The sequence below is a fragment of the Temnothorax longispinosus genome, unplaced genomic scaffold, assembly GCF_030848805.1.
Source record: "Temnothorax longispinosus isolate EJ_2023e unplaced genomic scaffold, Tlon_JGU_v1 HiC_scaffold_21, whole genome shotgun sequence".
Lineage (NCBI taxonomy): Eukaryota > Metazoa > Arthropoda > Insecta > Hymenoptera > Formicidae > Temnothorax > Temnothorax longispinosus.
In genome coordinates this window covers 328,825-352,914 of record NW_027270025.1, presented here as the reverse complement: position 1 = coordinate 352,914, position 24,090 = coordinate 328,825, and the positions used below count along the sequence as shown (strand labels likewise).

Sequence of the window (24,090 nt, the reverse complement as noted above, 5' to 3'; positions counted from 1 at the left end):
TGTAAATTCTTCAGAGAAACAGTTTTCTACGTTTATCTTTTTATATACAGTGTATTCATTATTGTTAGCGTCATCAACGATAAATTGTTGTATGTGGATAAAATGACCGTTCACCGTTTGGGCAAATGAATTATCGGATCGATAACAAACATTATTTGCAGACTTGAATAAACACTTATTTTTTACCATTCTTCCGTATGCCCTAGTACGCTCTGTACACAAATTTAATTGATTTATTATTATAGGATCTACTCGTAATTCTTTCCCGAAATATCTGTTTATTCCAAATTTCTATGGCACGCCGTTTTACTTTTTAATGGCATCAATAATATTCTACACAATATAAAAGTTTCCAAAAATAATTGTTCTAAGAAAAATAGCGATTCTTACTAATGATTTTAAATTATGTCGAACATAATAAAAATTGGACGAATTAAAATTATGTCGGGACATAAAAATAATTCCGAATTTTTATTATGTTCCGACATCATAGTAATTCATCCAATTAAAATTATATCGGAACATAATAAAAATTGTACGGCAAGCCGTTTTACTTTTTAATAGCATAATAAATATTCCATTCAATATAAAAGAACAAAAAATAATAGTCTTAAAAAAAATTACAATGAATTAAAATTATGTCAAGACATCATAAAAATTTGGAATTATTTTTACGTGTCGATATCATTTTAATTCAACCAATTTTTATGATGTCACGACATAATTTTAATTCAACGAATTAAAATTTGATATACATAATAAAAATTGCATGGCACACCGTTTTACTTTTCAATAGCATAAATAATAATCTATACAATATAAAAGTTTCAAAAAAATAATTGTCTTGAGAAAAATAGTGATTTTTACTAATGAATTAAATTTATGTCAAACATAATAAAAATTGCATAAATTAAAATTATGTCGGGACATAATAAAAATTCGGAATTATTTTTATGTCCTAACATAATTTTAATTTCACGAATTAAAATTATGTCTGGACATCATAAAAATTAGATGAATTAAAATTATGTCGAGACATCATAAAAATTGTATGAATTAAAATGATGTCGACATCATAAAAATTGAATGAATTAAAATTATGTCGAGACATAATAAAAATTGTATGAATTAAAATTATGTCGAGACATCATAAAAATTGTATGAATTAAAATTATGTCGACATCATAAAAATTGAATAAATTAAAATTATGTCGCTACGTAAAAATAATTCCGATTTTTTTTGAAGTGTCGACATAATTTTAATTCATACAATTTTTATGATGTCTCGACATAATTTTAATTTATTCAATTTTTATGATGTTTCAATTTTTATGACATCTCGACATAATTTTAATTCATTCAATTTTTATGATGTCTCGACATAATTTTAATTCATTCAATTTTTATGATGTCGACATCATTTTAATTCATATAATTTTTATGATGTCGACATAATTTTAATTCATACAATTTTTATGTCTCGACAAAATTTTAATTCATTCAATTTTTATAATGTCTCAATTTTTATGATGTCCGAATTTTTATAATGTCTGAATTTTTATGATGTCTCAATTTTTATGATGTCTCAATTTTTATGATGTCTCAATTTTTATGATGTCTGAATTTTTATGATGTCTGAATTTTTATGATGTCTGAATTTTTATGATGTCTCAATTTTTATGTCTCAATTTTTATGATGTCTCAATTTTTATGATGTTTCAATTTTTATGATGTCTCAATTTTTATGATGTCGCGACATAATTTTAATTCCGGAGCTGGTGATTTTCATCCCACAATATTGGCAGCATTGTGTAAGTAGCGTCAACAGTTCTCACAGCTTGAATTCGATGTCTACGTGTCCCAGGTCGCCGATTACGACGTCCAGATAATGCGCTCCGTAGTTTTCGGTGTCTAAGTGTATTAATACCTTGAATTCGATGTCTACGTGTCCCAGGTTGTCGACGTCGAGGTCCAGATAGTGCGCTCCGTAGTTTTCGGTGTCTAGGTGTACTAATACCTTGAATTCGATGTCACGTGTCCCAGGTTGCCGATGACGGCGTCCAGATAATGCGCTCCGTAGTTTTCGGTGTCTAGGTGTATTAATACCTTGAATTTGATGTCTACGTGTCCCAGGTTGCCGACGACGAGGTCCAGATAGTGCGCTCCGTAGTTTTCGGTGTCCAGGTGTATTCATACTTTGAATTCGATGTCTACGTGTCCCAGGTTGCCGATGACGACGTCTAGATAATGCGCTTCGTAGTTTTCGGTGTCTAGGTGTATTAATACCTTGAATTCGATGTCTACGTGTCCCAGGTTGCCGATGACAACGTCCAGATAATGCGCTCCGTAGTTTTCGGTGTCTAGGTGTATTAATAACTTTGAATTCAAATCTAGGACACGTAGGTATCGAATTCGAGGATTTGTTCTAACAACTAGACACCGGAAACTACGGAGCGCACTGCCTAGGTTCCGTCATCGACCTGGAATACATAGATATAGGAAAATTATATATATTTAACTTTAATTGTAAGTTTTTAATTAATGGTGCCTTTTAATTAATCAGGAACAAATCTAACGGCACTTTTATTATATCATGTGAATACAAGCTTTCGATTGCGATTATAAGACATAGATATATATATTTTTAACTTTATGTACATTATATTTAACAAATTTTTAATATTACAAAAAATTATTTTAATCACAAAGAATTAAAAAGATAACAGTACAAAATAAAAATATTTAATTAAAATAAAATAAATAAATTTTTATTTTAAAAAAACTTGGCGCTGCTAGACCTTGAAATTTAATAAAGTATTAAAATTTGGATTAAATTTAATAAAGCCCAAAATAATTGATTAAATAAAAAAATAATTTAGGGAAGTATGCAACGGGAGTCAAAATGCAGCGCCAAGTTTTTTTACAAGAAAAATTTATTTATTTTATTTTAATTAATTATTTTTATACGTAATATCTATGTATTCCAGGTCGATGACGGAACCTAGGCAGTGCGCTCCGTAGTTTCCGGTGTCTAGTTGTTAAAACAATTCCTTGAATTCGATATCTACGTGTCCTAGATTCGGATTCAAAGTTATTAATACACTTAGACACCTACAGAGACACCTACATCCTAGAAAACTACGGAGCGCACTATCTGGACCTCGTCGTCGGCAACCTGGGACACGTAGACATCGAATTCAAGGTATTAATACACCTAGACACTGAAAACTACGGAGCGCACTATCTGGACCTCGTCGTCGGCAACCTGGGACACGTAGACATCGAATTCAAGGTATTAATACACCTAGACACCGAAAACTACGGAGCGCACTATCTGGACCTCGTCGTTGGCAACCTGGGACACGCAGACATCGAATTCAAGGTATTAATACACCTAGATACCGAAAACTACGCAGCGCACTATCTGGACGTCGTCATCGCCGACCTGGGACACGTAGACATCGATTTCAAGCTGTAAGAACTGTTGGCGCTACTTACACAATGCTGCCAATATTGTGGGATGAAAATCACCAGCTCCGGAATTAAAATTATGTCGCGACATCATAAAAATTGAGACATCATAAAAATTCAGACATCATAAAAATTGAGACATCATAAAAATTGAGACATCATAAAAATTCAAACATCATAAAAATTCGGACACCATAAAAATTGAGACATCATAAAAATTCAGACATCAAAAAATTCAGACATCATAAAATTCAGACATCATAAAATCAGACATCATAAAAATTGAATGAATTAAAATTATGTCGAGACATCATAAAAATTGTATGAATTAAAATTATGTCGACATCATAAAAATTGTATGAATTAAAATGATGTCGACATCATAAAAATTGAATGAATTAAAATTATGTCGAGACATCATAAAAATTGAATGAATTAAAATTATGTCGAGATGTCATAAAAATTGAAACATCATAAAAATTGAATGAATTAAAATTATGTCAAGACATCATAAAAATTGAATGAATTAAAATTATGTCGACACATCATAAAAATTCGGAATTATTTTTACGTATCGACATAATTTTAATTCATACAATTTTTATGATGTCGACATAATTTTAATTCATACAATTTTTATGATGTCTTGACATAATTTTAATTCATTCAATTTTTATTATGTCTCGACATAATTTTAATTCATCAAATTAAAATTATGTCAAACATAATAAAAATTGGATGTATTAAAATTATGTCGGGACGTGATAAAAATTTGAAATTAAATTATATTTTATATATGTCCAGACATAATTTTAATTCGTGAAATTAAAATTATGTCAGGACATAAAAATAATTCCGAATTTTTATTATGTCCTGACATAATTTTAATTTATCCAATTTTTATTATGTTTGACATAAATTTAATTCATTAGTACGAATAGCTATTTTTCTCAAGACATTATTGTTTGAAACTTTTATATTATGTAGAATATTATTTATGCTATTAAAAAGTAAAACGGCGTTCCATAAATTTCTCAGTTCTTATTGTGCATCTATTTTGTAAGTAATAGCAATAGTCTAATACAGGTGAAAAATCTTTTTTCGCTAAAACATGTCTTTCTAACATCATAATACTTTGCTTAATTGAAAGAGTTCTACATATTTGACTTAAGACTCCTTTAGCGGCATGCACGCATTTTATAATGTGCCCGTTGCCAGATTCAAATGGATAACAAGAATGTGACCAAAGTGGCCCCCAATCAGCAACACTCTGTGAAAGATGACTGACTTGATGGACATTAAAAGACATCGCACTCTCTCCATAATAATATTGTGTTAAGGCAACAAATCTTCTTAAAAGTTTATCTGCTTTACGTAATTCAGCATCACTAATGGAAGGTTTTAATAACAAATAATACCCTTCTACTAATAAAGACCAGTGCTGCACATAATTTTGGAAATTAGGTAATTGTGATAATACAGGCAAACTATAGAATAACAGCCAATTTTCCCACTCCGCAGCATTCCAATATTTACGATGGTAGATCGATCGCGATAATCGAACGAGTTTAGTTGGCACCTTGAAGGCTTTTATTTGCTTATCAATAATATCTATGTAAGAATTTGAAATTGAGTATGGCATATTTGATGAATCGAGCCAATATTCTGCGAATTGTTTTGCAATACCCAAATCCATGCAATGCATAGGGTCTGGTACAAAACCATCGATGATATCAAACTCTCTTAAATTCAATAATGGTGAAGCCTTCTTAATACCGAAAACCGATGTATTTGTATTTACTGCTTCTTAATATGCTGTAGAGTTTGTTCGGCTGTTCTTCTGGCTGGAATTTCATTGAGTAAAGTGTATTTTACACTTGTGCCTTTATTGTAACGAACTGGTATTCCTGGATGAAGACACCAGTTACATCCATAGTACCCGTTAAACTGAGTTGTACCTTGCATTGTTGGCCGTGCTACAGCATCAACACAACAGCACAAGGCATATAAGTGAATTCGTCTTATTTCATTATTGATATTACAAACTATTCCATTTGTTGTCAAACTGTTCATGCTGTCAACAAAGGGACGTAAAAAATAAATCATGTTCGGTTTATCATGACCAAACCATAAGGAATATACTATTGATTTTTGATTACGCACATGCATTGGTACTTCATTAGGAATTATTTGAATTGGCCATATAGAAAATTTGGCGCTCTTGAAAATAGGCGACCCATCACTATTAAAAATTACTGTTAAGTAAGATTTTTTATGATCATCTGGCAGTGACGCAATGAACTCTTTATACTTTCGGCCATCGTGAATGTCTTGCAAGTTGTTATCAATTACTTGTTCTCTTTCGGCGATAACTGTAGTATAATAATCAGAGTTACTCTCTATGATGCTTTGGATTTCATCTGTTATATCTAATGTGACAAAGAAATCACGGTAACATGGGTCTTTTACATTAATTTCTTCTTCGCAAACCTGACAAAAAATTATATGATTGTTCTTACAAAATTCACCTATATGTGTTTTGCATGTTGGGCAAACTGCATGGTATTTTATTCCTTCTCCTGGATAAAATAATTTATCTATCATATACCGTGTATCTGGAATAAAAGGTGTAGCGACAAAAGTATTTAACATTTTACAAAGATCTGCTGTAGCCGAACTTGATAAACCGTACTCTGATGAAAATTTTAAAATCGCTAACAATATTTCGGCTTTATTTACAACAAAATTTGTATTGATAGTTTCATTTGTATCATCTTCCTGCAACATTTGTATTAATCTTGTAAACCGTTGCGGAATGTTATGACTATCATCTAAAACTTCATTGTAACTTTCATCCTCTTCATGGTGTTAAAAATTTCATCATCAATTTCAATATTATTCGAAAACAATGAGTCCTACAAAACCATATATTATCTTCAATTACAAGTAATTTTGATTAAACTAAAAAAAATAAGTTCTATACAGGGTGTCCGATAATTATTGACATAACACTCGTGTGCAGATAGAGTGGACTAAACTGAGTCGAAAAGTCCTCTACCATTTTGCAATTTTCGCAATAGTTAACAAGTTATTAATTATTTATTAAAAATCACCAATTTAGCCCTACTGCTAAATGCAAGCGCGTGCCGAGATACGACCATCCAGCATTATTGTTTCCAAGATCGAGGAGTTGTTTTCTACAAATAACAAGAAATAGGGGAACAATCACAGCTCAAAACCGCCGCTCGTAGACATAATGCCTACGGGCTATGTAGGCCTATTTCTTGCCATTTGCAGAAAACAATTTCTCGATCCTGGAAACGATGACGCTGGACGGTTGTATCTCGGCACGCGCTTGCATTTAGCAGTAGACTGGGCTAAATTGGTAATTTTCAATAATTAATAACTCGTTAACTATTGCGAAAATTGCAAAATGGTAAAGAATTTTTCGACTCAGTTTAGTCCACTCTACCTGCACATGAGCGTTGTGTCAATAATTATCACCCTGTATATATTATTTGTGATAAGAGAAAAGACATGTTTAATTTTATTTTCTAAATGGAATTTTAGTAAAGTATACATAAAAGTAATACAATATAATACAATAATAAAAGCAATTTAATAAAACTAAGTAATGTGTCTGAAGTTTGCAATGTTGAGGGCAACAAAAAAAATTTTTTTTCAAAATTTGTTACCCAATCAATTTCTTTGCTTTAATTGCTTGCGTTTGACGTAAAACTAAGATACCTACAGTTTCGAAAAATTTACATGTCCGGAAATACCCTTAAGGCTCAAAATAGAGATTAAAGTATCTAAAATGTTTCGAAACTGGGTATTTTTTATTTGCATCAAATGCAAGCAAATAAAGCAAAGAAGATTGCGTAAGCAATTTCGAAGAAAATTTTGTTTTCTTTGGCTTCAACATTGCAAACGTTGACTCATGTTCTTCAATATATAAAATTTTTTAAGTCAACCTTTTATTTTTAATAATTTTTTTTAAAACAATTTTGATATCAGAATTTGAATTAAATTTCAACATGATTGACGCAATATGAAAGGGTATATAGATATGTAGTAATGTATTATTATTAAACCACTGTTTGTCATGCCGCTTGTTACATATTATGTTGACATTCCATATAGCATAAAAAATTTCGCTGACGTGATATTTCAGCGAAACTTTCCTGAAATAATTTAATTTTAAAATTCTATATTTCAATTTTCAATGAAATATTTCAGCAATACAGTATAAATACTTCAAGGAATATTCCATATAAAATTACAAAAATGATTCTTTAGCCTACTGCACACGATGCTTTTTCTCCCGCTGGTTTGCTATGTAGATTGCGTACTTGCTATCGTGTGAGTAGCATTGCTGGCAATGCTGCTGACTGTGTTGCTGGCTTGGATTCAGACGATACTTACGGACTTTTGTACTGGCTCATACTTCGTGTATGAGCTGTCAATCGGTAAATAAATATGGAGCAGGCCATTGCTATTGTAGTACAACATCGAAAAAATGCAATTGCATTATTTTTAATTATTAATAAATTACGATATCGACGTTTGTGGAGTCAATTATATCAAACGTCAGAATACGTCAAACTTTTTTTTATTTAGCCTAATCCTAATCAAGTTGTACAACTTTGTTTGGCTCTCACAATGAGCCAGGACAAAACGATGGAAGAAAAATAGCACATGTTCTATCATGGAAATCCAGCAGATCTGTCAGCAGCGTGACAAGCAAACATATAATTTCTAGCACAATTGTTCACACGATAGCAAGCATACAAGCCAGCTAGCAATCCAGTAGGAAAAAAGCATCGTGTGCCGCAGGTTTTAAACATTTAATAAAATATTTCAAAACAATAAAATAAGAGTTAAGTCGAAAAGTTGCCAGTTAAGTCGAAAAAATTAAAATACAATAAAATAAGACTTATTAATATTTCACACAAGATTTTTTTAAATATTTCAAATATTGACATAAAATATTGTAAGAAACAATTGTAACTTTCGCAGTAATGTAAATTAATTTAATTTAATCCTTACGAAAAAATCCTCTACGAAATCTTGCAGAGAACTCCATAAGATAATCTTGCAGGAAGTTCTGCCGATTTTCTGGAGAACTTCTCTGCGGAATTTTTTCATAAGAAAAATTTATAAATTGTTTTACAATTTTTTGAGTTGGTTTCAATTAAGTTTACTTGTAATTTAAATTTTAAAAGTTTTTTTAAGTTATTTAAGCACAAAACAGTGGAAAAAATATGTAGGAATAATTCATAAATTATTATCAGCTATAATATAAACAAGTTTTGCATTTCTGTAATATCATGTCTCTTCCCTATTATAACATTTTTTATTAAAACATTTTTATTGCATTTACCTGCAAGTTACGTGCTTCAATCCTTTCTTCATAATTTAATTCATATAGATTTGAATTATTTGTAGAGTCTGCAATACAAATTATTTTCAAATTCTATAAACATATGTAAAGGTTTCATGTAAACATATTCAAGCATTACGTAAATATGTACAGACAGGAGATTGATGGAAATGTTAGTTTGCATACAGCGAAGTTAATTCAGGTGTTTATATTTTTTAAAAAATTTACAAAATATTACTTTAAAGTTTTTTTAAATATAAAAATAAACATGATTTTATGAGGTCGTTTTTTTGGTAATGCTAAGTCACACAAATTCCATGACTTCCCGAATTCCTACATGATTAAGAATATTCCATGACTTTTCCAAACTTTCCAAGATTTTATGACTACTGGACTTCTTGCCTTGTTAATTAATAATAAATTATTGTTTTATACATGAAAAAGGATGTATTATTTTGAGAAATCACAAAAATGAAAAACACACAACTTTTATGGATTATTCATTACAAAAATAAATTGTTAATTTAAATAAAAAAGTTCGTATGAGGAGAGTATTTTACTTACAGTGAAAATATTACAAAATACAATATAACGTAAGATATTTTGTATCCTGCCTCTACCCTCCTGTAAAGAATTGTAAGAAATTCTAAGTAGTATTCACGAATCATATAAGCACTGTATATTTTTTGAAATGCCTCTTTACTAAATGTTTAGGCTGCATGGATGAAGAAAGATTCAAACAATCTCCAAAATATGTTTACGTAACACTTGAATGGTATTATGTTTCTACAACAATATTCTTTATGCAAACATTCCTATAAAAATATTAGAAACAGCAATTTTAAAACTGTACTAATGTTATAGACTAATAAATTTCTACTATTTTGCAAGATTAAAAGGTTTAGAAATATACAGGGTAGGCTATTTTAATTTACCCACTAAAGTAACTTTTTAGAAAAACATTTTACAGAAAAATGATTCAGACAAAAGTTACATGATTTTAAGGGGGACATAAGGTAGTGTCATTGGTTTGATCGTTTGAAGATCACGTAAAGGTTGAGCGATATGATATATTCGATATATTAATTATAAAGTAAAAAGTCGAACCTTTAAATATTTCAGCTTTTATTCGCTGTCAATCAGTGTCTGATGTCTCGGGAAACTCGGGATCCCAAAAACCTTTAAAAAGATTATATTTATTATATATAATATATAAAAAATAATAATAAAATAAAATATTATACCTGGTGGTGTATTTGGTCGCTTATATTTGTGTCGATGTCGCGAGATTTGATTTTTTCGTTTTTGCAATTGTTCTTCCGGCAATCTCAAATTGTTATAATACTAAAAGTAAAAATCGAATATCACGAATTATTTTTTTATGAGAAAAATATTTATTTTTATTTATATTTATAATTTTTTTATTTATATTTATTTATTTATATTTCTTTATTTATTCATATGTTATATAACTATACTGTTAATATTGCATTACCTCTCTGCATTTCCAGCAATCCGAGCCCTTCAGCTTTGCTCTGTCAGCTTTACATCGTATGTTAAGATGTTTTGTAATGACCTTTCTTTTTGACCTTTTAAACTTATTCAATAACGTCTTCTTTTCAGGTAGCTTGTTTTCTGTGTCATCCATATCATTTAAATTTGTAACTTGCTCTGCAGGCAGATAAAAAGTTTCGTGTTTGTAGGCAAAATCATTTATATTACAACTTATGTTACTTTTACCTTTCAATGTATTAACTGCAGTATTAATCAAGAATTTATTACTTTCCATTTGCGTAGAAGTATAAGTACTTTTCGAGATATTTTAAATTTCGTCCTGATACTTTTTAATATAAAATATAAAATATCTCATATTCATTTTTTGATGACTTTATCTTAACATTTTTAGGCGTTTAATACTAAAAGGAATTGATTAATTAAAAAAACGAAGAATTAGATTTAAAATTTTTATTGGATTTTTTAATTGCATTAGTAGTTTTTGCAAAACTCTATATTTAAAAATTAATTCTATTAATCGATTTCTGTTATTATTCTACATCTGAAAGTATTAAGGTAAAGTCATTGAAAAGTGAATATGAGATATTTCATATTTTATATTAAAAAATATCAGGACGAAATTTGAAATATCTTGAAATGTAAAAGTTAACAAAAATATACTCAATTATAGTGTTGTGGAAACCTCTCAAGATAAGCTACAAGAATATGCAATAAAAAACATGAGGTTCCATTTAAGAAGTTGAAGGTGACCTTTACGTGACCTTCAAATGACTATCCTTATCTCACTACCTTATGTCCCCCTTAAAACCATGCAATTTTTGTCTAAAACATTTTTTCTATAAAATGTTTTTCTAAAGAGTTACTTCAGTGGATAAATTAAAATTGCCTATCCTGTATACTGATTACATTACTGTTTTACCTGATAAATTTGAAGGCTCGATATTTTGAAAACTATTAGTCATATCAATCAGTATGCTATTTTCTGCATTACGAGTAAGATTTTGATCATTAGATGATACACGAAAGCTGTCAGTCACACTGCCTATGCTTCTACTGCTCTCAAAATCGCCAGTTTCCTCAAACAAATTCCGAAAACTAGCTGTTGTATCTCCTATACTCTGTAAATCAATGTCTTCCTGAAATATATTATAATTATAATTATATTCGGCTAGATCTTATATATGGAAACAGATCTGCTCAAGTATAATAAATTAAAGATAAAATCATATCGCGCCAAATATCGAATATTATTATATGTAATCATATAAAATTAAATATTTTATCAAATTTTTTTATATCTATTTACATCTGATCCATATTACACCCATTTTTTCTCGGAGAGAATAAAACTTACTTCAAAACTTGCATTGAAGGATTCTACTGGATCTTCATTCACGTTATCAGACATCTTTATACAGTTTTTAGCTAGTCACAAAGAAATTCTGTAGAATCCTATAAAAATATTAAAAACATATTAGATTTTGGCAAATGGTATTTATAAATAATTTATATAAATAAACGTAATGTATGTCTATTGTAAGGTATCCACTTTGTAATGTAAGATATCTAGCTCGTAAGATCTAGTTTTAAGGTAACTTAACTTGTATCCATTTAGTTTGACTCTAATTGTAATATGAATCTTCCGTTTAAACATTAACGCGCTTATACTAGTGGACGCACTAGGAGCGCGCTTAACCCTTGTGTCCATGATGCCAGAACTCGGTCCGAGATCTCGGTCCGAGAAACGTATAGTCAATGAAATTGCCGCTTTTTCGTAAAAGCTGCACTTTGATTAACTACAAACTTCTCGGATCGAGATCTCGGACCGAGTTCTAGCATCGTTGTCCTACCCGATCTTTACAATATCAAGCAGTACAATAACAATACACAATCCGTAATAAATAATATTGATAATTTTAGTTTCGAAAGACTCGAAAGACACGTATACACGCGCAATTTTAGAGTTATCAAACACCACAGAAATTAAACAAAAGAAACTGTAAGTACTAAGTGCGCAAACCTTACCTGTGGAAGTCGGAAAATCAATTATAAAGAAACTTCATTCGCGTCAATCGCGCCAGAATCGAGGAACGAAACGGGACTGCGGCAGTCAGACTTTCCAGATCCGAACCTCTGCCACATAGAAGATCGGATGGTGCGGGGAGACGACTCACATGAGTTTAGCCAGGCAATACAGTGGTGCAAGCTTGTGACCGTCGATACGCAAGTGGCAACTGTGTCCATATGCGCACATAGACATAAAGCCAGTTTACACACACAATGATTAGTGGCGCCAACTGACTGCAATGTCTTTTTCTAACACGCGAGGTGGTGGGGATGCGAAGAGAAGAAGTTGCTATGCGTCTCTGATGTAGCGATTCCCCTCCATACTCCTCCCCGTTCTTTTTAGTGTGCGAGAGAGAGAGCACGATTCGATCTTCCATTGTCTTCCCATCACTGAGTTCAGATCTGGAAAGCCTGACTGCCGCAATCGAGGCCGCAATCCTGTTTCGTTTCCCGATTCTGGCACGATCGATGCGAATAAAGCTTTTTTAACCGATTTTCTGATTTCCACAGGTAAGGTTTGCGCATTTAGTACAGTTTTTTTTGTTTAATTTCTGTAGTTTTTGATAACTCTAAAATTGTGCGTGTACACGTGTCTTTCGAGTCTTGAAACTGAAATTATCAATATTATTTATTCTTTTACATCTCTATGATGTCCAAAACTCGGTAAGATATTTTACTATAGTCTCCACATTTTTTGGTAATTGAAAAATAATCTAAAATAAGTAGCGCTTGCATGACAACTATAACCTACAAAATTTAGAAAAATTTAAAAGTTGTAATTTAGTTGTATAAAAGTAACATATAATCTATAACTAAAATACAATCCTATGCAGTCATATATGTTGTATCGTACTTGTGGGGGCGACCGATCGTGTACGTGATGAGGGCTTTTGTGCCCTTCCGCGCTTGCTCTCGGAAAGGCTGCTTCGACAGCCGCGCGGATGAGAAAACAGTGTTTCTCTCGTTTTAAGAATAAACGCACTTTTCGTTGGTGTATGTGTTACACGAACGTCCTTTTTCAATGAGAATTAATACACTCGATCTTCCTTCCCGTGCAACGAACAGTAAAATCTTGAGTTACCGTGCGGCGCGCGCACGCATACAAGAGGCACCAACAAGGAGCTCGTCGGCCAATATGAGGATCACGCGTCGGTGAGCGCGTAGCGACGCAGCTCGCGCGAAGTACGAAATATCGAGTTGGCACTTATAACGATACATATGTTTTCTGCACATTACACACATTTGCATAATTAAAATAATCGCTCAAAAATTCGTTAAAGAAAATGCTGTTCATAGACTACATCTTGAAAGTAAAAAAGTTGAAAGAATTAACATTTTTCATTATAATTAATTTACAGTTATGGCTTGTGTAACACACGCAAAAATAAAATTTTTGAACGCTTATGACAAAACAGATGTCATAATTGTGAAAATAGAAGAAATTTTAGAATTTACAAAGAAACCTCCAGAACATGTACAAGATTTTAATAAAGAATGTATTTACAATTGTCTGTGGAAGGATGACAAGAATCCAGATATTGTGAAAGTGCCTGTTCAAATTTCGGATTTAGCTGGTAAGATTAGCTAATTATGTATAGTATTTTGTTCCTATTATTGTCATTGCCATTATTTATTATACGTTGATATATATATTGCTTACCATTACTTAACCTTAATAAATATATTTTTATATACATATTTTTAATCTACAGAATAATAATAAATTATTATATTTCTGTAGAACAATTCTTTTTTGCTTCTATTAATATATCAGTAACTTTTGTGGTCAATATTAGACACAACTTATTATGAAAATGTAGTAAAAGTAATTTTCTCTTTTAAGTTATAACCAATGCAGAAGACATGGAAAAATTTAAAAATAAAAGAGGTGTTTTTAAAAGAATTAGTAACACTATATTAGATGATTACTATGCAGAAGACAGCGAGATCGAAGATGATAAAGATGTACATAGTGAAGAAGATGTTGAAATAAATAACAATATTCAGAAAGAAGGAAAAGCAAAACAAAAAGCTGTTAGTTTATATTTCATATATATTTGGTATATGGATACTATAATTTTGCAAGAGAAAAATGTGTTAAAAAATAAAACTGAAATTTTTTATTTTTTTTTACGAAAAACCTAATTGTAGCATAATCTCTGTGTATATTTTTCGTCTGAGCCCTCAGATGTACTGTACTAAAAATTAAAAGTTGATGGAAAGATTCTATGTAAAAAATTTAACAAAATTTTTTTAGAAACAGGCCAAAATCGCAGCAGCTGAAAAAGCTGCTCAAGAAGAAATTTTGAAAAGAAAAATGGAAACTTTTATAAATAGAACAGTAGATTCTACTTTAGGAAATAAACAAGATTCCAATTTATCCGCCATGAGTAGCAGTTCCATGGTCAGTAAAAATGAATATGATAAATTGCTATGCAAAGTTGAAAAATTGCAGAAAGAGAATAGTTCTCTGAAAACTAAATATAATTACGTGAACGAAAGATTGAATACATTACAAATTCTAAATGAACGACTACAGATGAAGTTACTTTTATCTAATGAAGAAGACATAAGCCATAAAGGTAAATAATTTAATTTATTAATTTGCAAAAAAAGAAAAATAAAATATATTAAATGCGAATGAATCATACAAAAATTTCTGACATCTGTTGCATCATGCAGGTAAATCGGTACAATTACCCAGTCATAAAAATAGTTTGCAAATAAAGAAAGATGTACTTGGTGCCAAAGAGACGGACGTTGCAGGATCATCAATAGCAAAAAGTGATACTTCCCCAGAAAGAGCAAACGTACGACAGTTGTTATCAGTAAGGATAAGAAACGATATTTTTTGCATCATCTGATTGGAATAATATGATACCAAATAGTTCATTTTGATTCAGTTGTTTTATCATAGGAGTGCACAATACAATATAAGCTTCTATATTAGAAAATGTTTTAAATTAACTTTTATTTTATCTACATCTGTCTACCGTATGTTTATTTATACAATATCATGCATTTTTAAGATACCATAAAGAGCCTTGGAGCGGAATGTGTTTTGTGAAATCTCATTTAAACCTATAAGTACTTGTAAGTAAAAGAGGTATGGAGAATCAAGCCATCTATTACTATTATGGGTTTAAATGATACATCATATGATGCACATTCTGCACCATGTAAACGTAGTCTAAGTTACGTAAATCAGATATATTATTATAAACAAATTTATATAAACTGATCTTTCATTTAAATACACTTGCATACACAAAAAATTATTTTTAGAAATCTTTTATTGATGGATTTGAAAAGTGCAACAAATCGACTCCATTAACAAGTATGTAAAGATTAAAAACGAGAGTGTACAGGCTCCGGGTAATGATAGGATTGCATAAATGTAACTAAAAATAAAATATAAAGACTTATCAAAGTAACTAGACCAAAGTTTTAAGGCCATATCTGGTAGTATTCACGTAATCCATTAAATACTCAAGGCTCGTAATTATATTACAACCTCTTATCTGTTATATCTGATGACAGTCACGTAAATCTTCACTTAATACTCATAAGAGTAATTTTATAGCCTATTAAACTAAACCTTCAGAGGCAGTCATGAGTGCCATAAATTTCATCCAAAAACAATATTCTTTGAGTTCAGCAAAATTTATGACTCGGAGACCGTGCACTCTCCTTGAAAAATAATATATAATTGCATGTTAATGATTAATACAATTATCAGAATAAATTCAAAGAAATTTATAGTTATATGTGACATGAATTTAAAAAATATGTATTTTGTTCTTGTATAGCACCACAATCTCAAAAGACATGGAATGAACTGCCAAACGAAGGAAACAACACATTTATTCAATCGCCAAATAAATGGAATGATTTGCCATGCAAGAATGATTCGATTATTGAGGTAAAAATAACTAATTATTTTTAATAAACAATTCACTCAGAAAATGGTTAAAACAAGTTAATTTATTAAAAATTTATCTTAAAAAGTTCTTTTAAGTAAAATATTATTTATATAATGGTTAATATGTGCGCAAAATACATTATGCTTCTGAAAAGTATATTAGTCAATTACAATTGTACAACAATAATGTATACAAATTATTACAAGTCCAAATTGTTTATTCATAATTAATTAATGCAGGAAACATGGGGCAAAGTAGACCTCGAAGAAAAGTAAATCATCCCTTTGTTTGAATCATAAGGGATTTTTATCACCTCATACGTGTCCAAAATATGTCTACGTAACTTTTTAAAATTTGTATCAAGTTACTTGATATACTCAATATTTTTACAATATTTTTTATTTTTTAGTCTTCCTTTTTGATTGAAATAAATAAAAATTGTTTCATTTTATTAAAAAATTATGAGTTTTACGTTATACAGCAAATCACAAACTATAAAAGTCGACTTGAATAGTATTAAATAGCTTCAACCAGGTTGTATGATAAGCTTAAATTGTGTAATGAAAAAAAGAGCATCAAAGCAACGAGTGCACCAGGGAAAAGTAGGCCTACGTAAAGCAATCATATTTTAGCTATTATCATATTTGTTGAACTTAAGTAAAGGAAAATTGTCCATTTTACCCCATGGTTTTTTATAAGTAAAATAATCAATTTACTTTTTCAATTTACTAAAAAAATTTTATATTTAAAATGAAAAAAATTTCTACTGTAAAAGTCCTTTTAGTAGTTAATATATTAATAAAGAAATCTGGACAATAAAACCTGCATATTTATCTTTATAAATGCATTTAAAATACCCATAATATATTTTTTATATTTAATATATATTTAAAAAAGAATGCAATTATTTTTTACAAGTAATATTTTATTAAATTTGTAGGCAGCATCTTTTCCAATAAATGAGGATGTAACTCCCAAAAAAAGTAAAAACTATCCCTTCCACGAAAGTATAAAACACTTGAGCAAGCAATTATTTAATAATAGTTCAACACAAAATGAAAACTGTAAAGAAAGTGATACAGACAATAAAATAAAAAAGAATAAAATGGTACGTATTTTTACTACTTACAACTACCTACTATAGTGTTCACATAATTATAATTGACCTTTTTTATTTATTTCAATAACCTCTCTTATTTCAATTATTGTATAGAATAATGCACAGATAAAGGAAAAGAAAGACAATAGGAAACGGAAAAATACAGAATCAGAAGATGAAAAAGACGGAAAAATCGAGAAAACAGAAAAAAAGAGTAACAAAAAGGCGAGAACGGAAAAAAAGCAATTTGGAAGCAAATCGGAAGATGATGCTACAGATTCGGAAAAAGAAACAGAAAAAGAAAAAAAAGAGAAGAAAAATAGAACAAACGATGGAAAGAAGGAAGAGAAAATGTTATTTGGCGACAAATGGATAAAAGTAGATGAAGATGGGGAAGAAGTAAATATTCTTAGAACTTAAACTACTTTGACTCTGAATATCACTCCCATTCATTTTTTAAACTCTACTTCAGTGAGTGTTTGTATATGAATGATGTATTTTCTAAATTGTTTTTTTTTTACATATTCTCTAAATATGAATGATTAATATTTCTACTTGAAAAGCTTACTGAGGCTTAATTCTGGCATGATTTGAGTCAGTGACATTTCATTTGTTCGGATTTTGAGAGTGTGTACACTTACATACACACACTTACTAAAGTAGGATTTTAAGGATGAATGTATTCTGAAGAACATCAAAGTAAAAAATGTTACAAGTTCTATAAAAATCAAGAAACTGTGTTTGCCTAATCGATAATTTCCTTAAATATTTACATACTTTTTGAAAATTTTTTGTAAAAATCTTTTTGCAAAAGCAACATTAATAATATGTTAATACGATATGTTGACAATATGTGTATTTAATTTACAGATAGAAATGATTTATTTAGCCGAAGGCATTTCTTGTACTGTACACGACTGGACAGAATGTCTTCGATCAAAAACGGAAAGGTTGTTCGCCAAAAATATACTGCGAAACATGTATAACAACACTGAGTTATTAAGTCGGTGTGTTAGTACCGATAAGAATTGTAAAACTCCTAATGGACGCAATTTATGTACAGCGATTAGCCCTGCAAAAGATAAAGTTATAGATGGTAAGAATGTAAAATTTTGTATAATAATAGTAATTCTTAAGGTGACTTCAACGTCTGGTGCTTCTAGTAGTAACAATAGTTAATGTTAAATTTAAATAAAAATATTTTTATGTATAATAATAATTATTATGCAAGTACTGGATATTCTCCCGCATATTATATCACGCATATAATTTTTTCACTTGCTCCTTAACTTTATTTTCAATGTTCTATTACATTTCTCGTAACTTATAATTTACACTTCCAACTTTTTTCAGTTTTATTTTTTGTATGCATTAAAATGTAATTTAATTATTGTAAAATAATTGAGTGTCTTATAACAACCTATAGAAAATAATTGAAATTTATAATTTATTTTCTCAGAATTTTGGTCGTTGACCTTCCTTGAAATTTTTTCTATCAATAATACAAACGTTCTTTAATTCATTTAAATATCTTGTATTTAAAAGTCTCTGAAGCCACCTTAATACTGTACTTATGAAAATGTAATAAAATATGTTTATTTTAGTATGCATGCGGTATTACATTAAAAAAAAGAAGAATAAGAACATCCGCAAAATTGAACTGGATGAATGGGTTAAGAGAGAAAAAAATCCTGCCTTAACGGAGGTTATAAACCAAGTAAAAGGTATCGCAAGAAAAGAAATTAAAAAAAAAAGGGAAGCGTTAGCAAATCCAGAATGAGAAAAATTAGTATATTTAATACACACATATATATTAGTGTAGCGACAAAAGTATTTAACATTTTACAAAGATCTGCTGTAGCCGAACTTGATAAACCGTACTCTGATGAAAATTTTAAAATCGCTAACAATATTTTGGCTTTATTTACAACAAAATTTGTATTGATAGTTTCATTTGTATCATCTTCCTGCAACATTTGTATTAATCTTGTAAACCGTTGCGGAATGTTATGACTATCATCTAAAACTTCATTGTAACTTTCATCCTCTTCACTGCTGTTAAAAATTTCATCATCAATTTCAATATTATTCGAAAACAATGAGTCCTACAAAACCATATATTATCTTCAATTACAAGTAATTTTGATTAAACTAAAAAAAATAAGTTTTATACAGGATGTCCGATAATTATTGACATAACACTCGTGTGCAGATAGAGTGGACTAAACTGAGTCGAAAAGTCCTCTATCATTTTGCAATTTTCGCAATAGTTAACAAGTTATTAATTATTTATTAAAAATCACCAATTTAGCCCTACTGCTAAATGCAAGCGCGTGCCGAGATACGACCATCCAGCATCATTGTTTCCAAGATCGAGGAGTTGTTTTCTACAAATAACAAGAAATAGGGGAACAATCACAGCTCAAAACCGCCGCTCGTAGACATAATGCCTACGGGCTATGTAGGCCTATTTCTTGCCATTTGCAGAAAACAATTTTTCGATCCTGGAAACGATGACGCTGGACGGTTGTATCTCGGCACGCGCTTGCATTTAGCAGTAGACTGGGCTAAATTGGTAATTTTCAATAATTAATAACTCGTTAACTATTGCGAAAATTGCAAAATGGTAAAGAACTTTTCGACTCAGTTTAGTCCACTCTACCTGCACACGAGCGTTGTGTCAATAATTATCACCCTGTATATATTATTTGTGATAAAAGAAAAGACATGTTTAATTTTATTTTCTAAATGGAATTTTAGTAAAGTATACATAGAAGTAATACAATATAATACAATAATAAAAGCAATTTAATAAAACTAAGTAATGTGTCTGAAGTTTGCAATGTTGAGGGCAACAAAAAAAAATTTTTTTTCAAAATTCGTTACCCAATCAATTTCTTTGCTTTAATTGCTTGCGTTTGACGTAAAACTAAGATACCTACAGTTTCGAAAAATTTACATGTCCGGAAATACCCTTAAGGCTCAAAATAGAGATTAAAATATCTAAAATTTTTCGAAACTGGGTATTTTTTATTTGCATCAAATGCAAGCAAATAAAGCAAAGAAGATTGCGTAAGCAATTTCGAAGAAAAACTAAAAAAAATAAGTTCTATACAGGGTGTCCGATAATTATTGACATAACACTCGTGTGCAGATAGAGCGTACTAGGGCATACGGAAGAATGGTAAAAAATAAATGTTTATTCAAGTTTGCAAATAATGTTTGTTATCGATCCGATAATTCATTTGCCCAAACGGTGAACGGTCATTTTATCCACATACAACAATTTATCGTTGATGACGCTAACAATAATGAATACACTGTATATAAAAAAATAAACGTAGAAAACTGTTTCTCTGAAGAATTTACAAGCATAAAAAAAATTATGAATATTAACCCCATTGTTGAATTTTTAGAAACAAGAAATGTTGAAAAATTGTGTGTTATCATGACTGTTCACCGACAGCAGTATATATCAGGTATACCCAATATGCATTGGTACAGATAAATGTAAAAATCGGTAAAAAATTTTACAGAATAAAATAAATAATTGGATGAAAAATTGTTTTTAGAAAATGTATTCATAAACTACAAGTGAAAAAATTATGTGTAAAGATGTTAATAATGTTAATGTTAAAAAAGTTTTTATTGTTTAATAACGTTTTCTTAGTACTTTCTCGTTGAAAAAAAAAATTGTAATGCTGTCAAAAAGTCAATGCTGTATTTGTAGGACTATGTATACTTTAGATCTAATAAACTGCATATTTTATATTATATTAATTATGTATTACATAATATCATGTATTACATAATAACATTTACGTATTTTAATAATTTTATATTTATTATTTTATATTTGTATTTTACACATTTAATAATTATGTATAACTTATGTATATTATGTAAAGTTTAAGTTAAGTCATTAAATACTTATATGAAAAAATAAACTTTCAATATTAGATTTTTTAAATATCATATTACGATAAAGAGTAGAATTTTTACAAATAAAATATCATTGAATATCTAATGTATTATACATTTTACAAGATCCACGTAGATTTTTGTACCAGAATATCGACAAAATTTTTATAAAATCCATCATAGCTAAGAGAATTTTATCAAAATCTACATGGAAATCTATCTGTATTTTGTAAAAAACTTGTGGATAATCATTTACTTTTTGTAACAGTCCATTTGGATATCCATGTTGATTTTGACAATATTTATCTAATAACCTGGATTTTATTTAAAAAAAAACGTTGATAATAGTGAATTGTTTTGTCAAAAAACGATATAGAAAACCATGTGGAAAATTATATGAGAAATTATATGGAAACCATGTGAAAAACCATATAAACTGCCATCCAAAAAATGCAGCTGGTTATACATGTGGATAATCAGGTGGAAAACCATACAAATCCGACCTGGGATGCAGGTAGAAATCTATATGGTTAGCCATATATATAACCATATGAATCTCCATCTGTACCTTTTTAATACGGTTTTCCATCTGGATAACCATAGGAAATCCATACAAAACCATCCGAAATCCATAGGAATCCACATATATATTTATCTAGTTATCCATGTAGATTACCATCTGGATTTCCATCTGGATCTTTTCAACGGGGTGTATATTTGGACGCTTATTATAATTTATATTAATGTTTCTATGCATGAGAAGAGTATTTATAATTAAAAATAATTAAAAGTAAACTATATGATAAAGAGAGTCGCTTAGAATCAAAATCAACATTATTTACAATTAGTTACCAACTTATGCTTACAACACATACTCACAAATAAATTTTTTGTTTCACAATTTTTTTTATATCTTACTCCCCCCCCCCCTCTCTCTCTCTCTCTCTCTCGCTCTCTCTCTCTCTCTCTCTCTCTCTCTCTCTCTCTCTCTCTCTCTTGCTCTTGCTCTCGCTCTCGCTCTCGCTCTCTCTCTCTCTTCCAGTTTTGACCTATACTCAGATCATTTTCAGCCGAAGGATGACTGATAACAAGAAAATTAGTAGGCTTTCTTGTCTCTGCAACGGTCTTTTTATGACAATCGACATTCACACACACACACACACGCACGCGCACACGCACACACACACACACCACACACACACACACACACCACACACACACGCACACACACGCACACACGCACGCACGCACGCACACACACACACACACACACACACACACACGCGCGCGCGCGCAAAACAAGGTGATCCAAACAATCAATAATATTTCTCCTCGCTAAATGTTATTGCACACACACACGCAAAACAAGGTGATCCAAACAATCAATAATCTTTCTTCTCGCAAAATGTTATTGCAATCTCGAGATGCAGTGCTACTCCGGTAATCAAATTCAGCTCGTCCCGTGAACTTATTTCACTAGTTTGTACTGCGTGAGATTGCAGTAACGGATCTTACGAGGAGAAAATATTATTAATTGTTTGGATTACATTATTGTGAGGACATCAACCGTTACAATAAGACCGTTGCAGAGACGAAGTCTCCCACTGTTATCAGTCATCCTTTGGCTGCAGAAGATCCGAGTCGAAACTAATTCCAAGAAGACTTATTGGATTGCAGTGCATATTACAGAGATATTAAACAGATATTTTAACGTGCAAAGATCTGCATTTATTAGTGGTTTGTATTAGCAGGAACATCTTAACTTATATCAATTTTAGAAACTTTCACACATTATAATTTCTATATATTATAATTATGACTTATTACTTTATTTTTAATTTAAAAAAGTTTCAATACTCTAAAAAGAGCTTTGAAGTAATCTGATACGTTAATATAAATGGAAATTTATATTAAATTCGAGTGGATCATTGTTCTTTGTCATTCTTTATTCAAATTATCGAACAAGAAGAAATATTATTAATTTTAATAATAATATTTGATTTATTTTGCAACATCTCCATTTGGTGTAACAAAAAGAAGGCCTTGGACAAAAGAAGAATATGACGCACTATTTGAAGAATTTCCAACAGAAATTGCCAGTAAACAGTTGCCATCTAGCAAGAAAATGGCCCTCGCAAAGGAAAAAAATAAGAGCTTGAAGAATCGAACTGTTGCTCAAATTAGAACACAGATCCATAATATTATAAGTGGCAAAATTAAACGGAAGTAAAAGTCATATATTCAATAATCATATATTCAACAATATTTCAAATATCTAAATCTTTATTTTTATAATCCTGTCGATTGATATACGATTTTATTTTTTTTTAAATTAAATATAATTGTTTTTTAAATGTAAAAGATTATTTCCAAAAAACAATATTAATAAATAACGAATTTATTGTAATAAAGAATTAATTTTCTTCAATAATAAGATAGGTAATTTTCACGTAATATTTATGATGATTACATAACATATATTATGACATTTTTCGCAAATAATGTGCCAGAACGTACATATAAAATAAAACTATGTAAATTATTCCTGAACGAAACTAGTAGGCTTTAACAGACTGATGTCCATTTCTATTCAGTGCAGATTAATTTTAACTTACTTTCTATCTTTTTCTAGTCTAGTTTCTATCTTCTAGTTTCTATCTTTTCTAAGAATTAGAAAAAGGTAGGAAGTAGGTTAAACCGAGATTAAAGTT

General features: G+C 30.0%; 3 protein-coding genes across 4 annotated transcripts; 1 reads left to right on the top strand and 2 right to left on the bottom strand.

Moving 5' to 3' along the window:
* Positions 1–4,512: 4,512 nt before the first annotated feature.
* Positions 4,513–6,922, bottom strand: LOC139823904 (uncharacterized). Its single transcript, XM_071796377.1, has 3 exons — positions 5,273–6,922; positions 4,630–4,859; positions 4,513–4,523 (listed from the first exon to the last, which is right to left on the bottom strand). The coding sequence occupies exons 1-3, from the start codon at positions 6,256–6,258 to the stop codon at positions 4,513–4,515; spliced, it is 1,227 nt and encodes a 408-aa protein (XP_071652478.1). The 5' UTR covers positions 6,259–6,922.
* Positions 6,923–8,929: 2,007 nt separating this feature from the next.
* LOC139823917 (DNA endonuclease RBBP8-like) lies at positions 8,930–12,152 on the bottom strand. Of its 2 annotated transcripts, XM_071796394.1 has the most exons (6): positions 11,724–12,152; positions 11,289–11,505; positions 10,350–10,525; positions 10,099–10,198; positions 9,962–10,033; positions 8,930–9,478 (listed from the first exon to the last, which is right to left on the bottom strand). In XM_071796394.1, exons 1-5 carry the CDS (start codon positions 11,775–11,777, stop codon positions 9,990–9,992), a joined length of 591 nt encoding a protein of 196 aa, XP_071652495.1. In that variant the 5' UTR covers positions 11,778–12,152; the 3' UTR covers positions 8,930–9,478; positions 9,962–9,989. The 2 variants fall into 2 exon arrangements, with proteins under 2 accessions (XP_071652495.1, XP_071652494.1); XM_071796393.1 differs by lacking the exon at positions 8,930–9,478 and having other exon boundaries at positions 9,528–10,033.
* Positions 12,153–15,743: 3,591 nt separating this feature from the next.
* On the top strand, positions 15,744–20,086 carry LOC139823913 (uncharacterized). The gene is made up of 6 exons (XM_071796389.1): positions 15,744–15,773; positions 16,246–16,358; positions 17,300–17,467; positions 17,573–17,857; positions 18,329–18,554; positions 19,063–20,086. The coding sequence occupies exons 3-6, from the start codon at positions 17,465–17,467 to the stop codon at positions 19,236–19,238; spliced, it is 690 nt and encodes a 229-aa protein (XP_071652490.1). The 5' UTR covers positions 15,744–15,773; positions 16,246–16,358; positions 17,300–17,464; the 3' UTR covers positions 19,239–20,086.
* Positions 20,087–24,090: the final 4,004 nt, after the last annotated feature.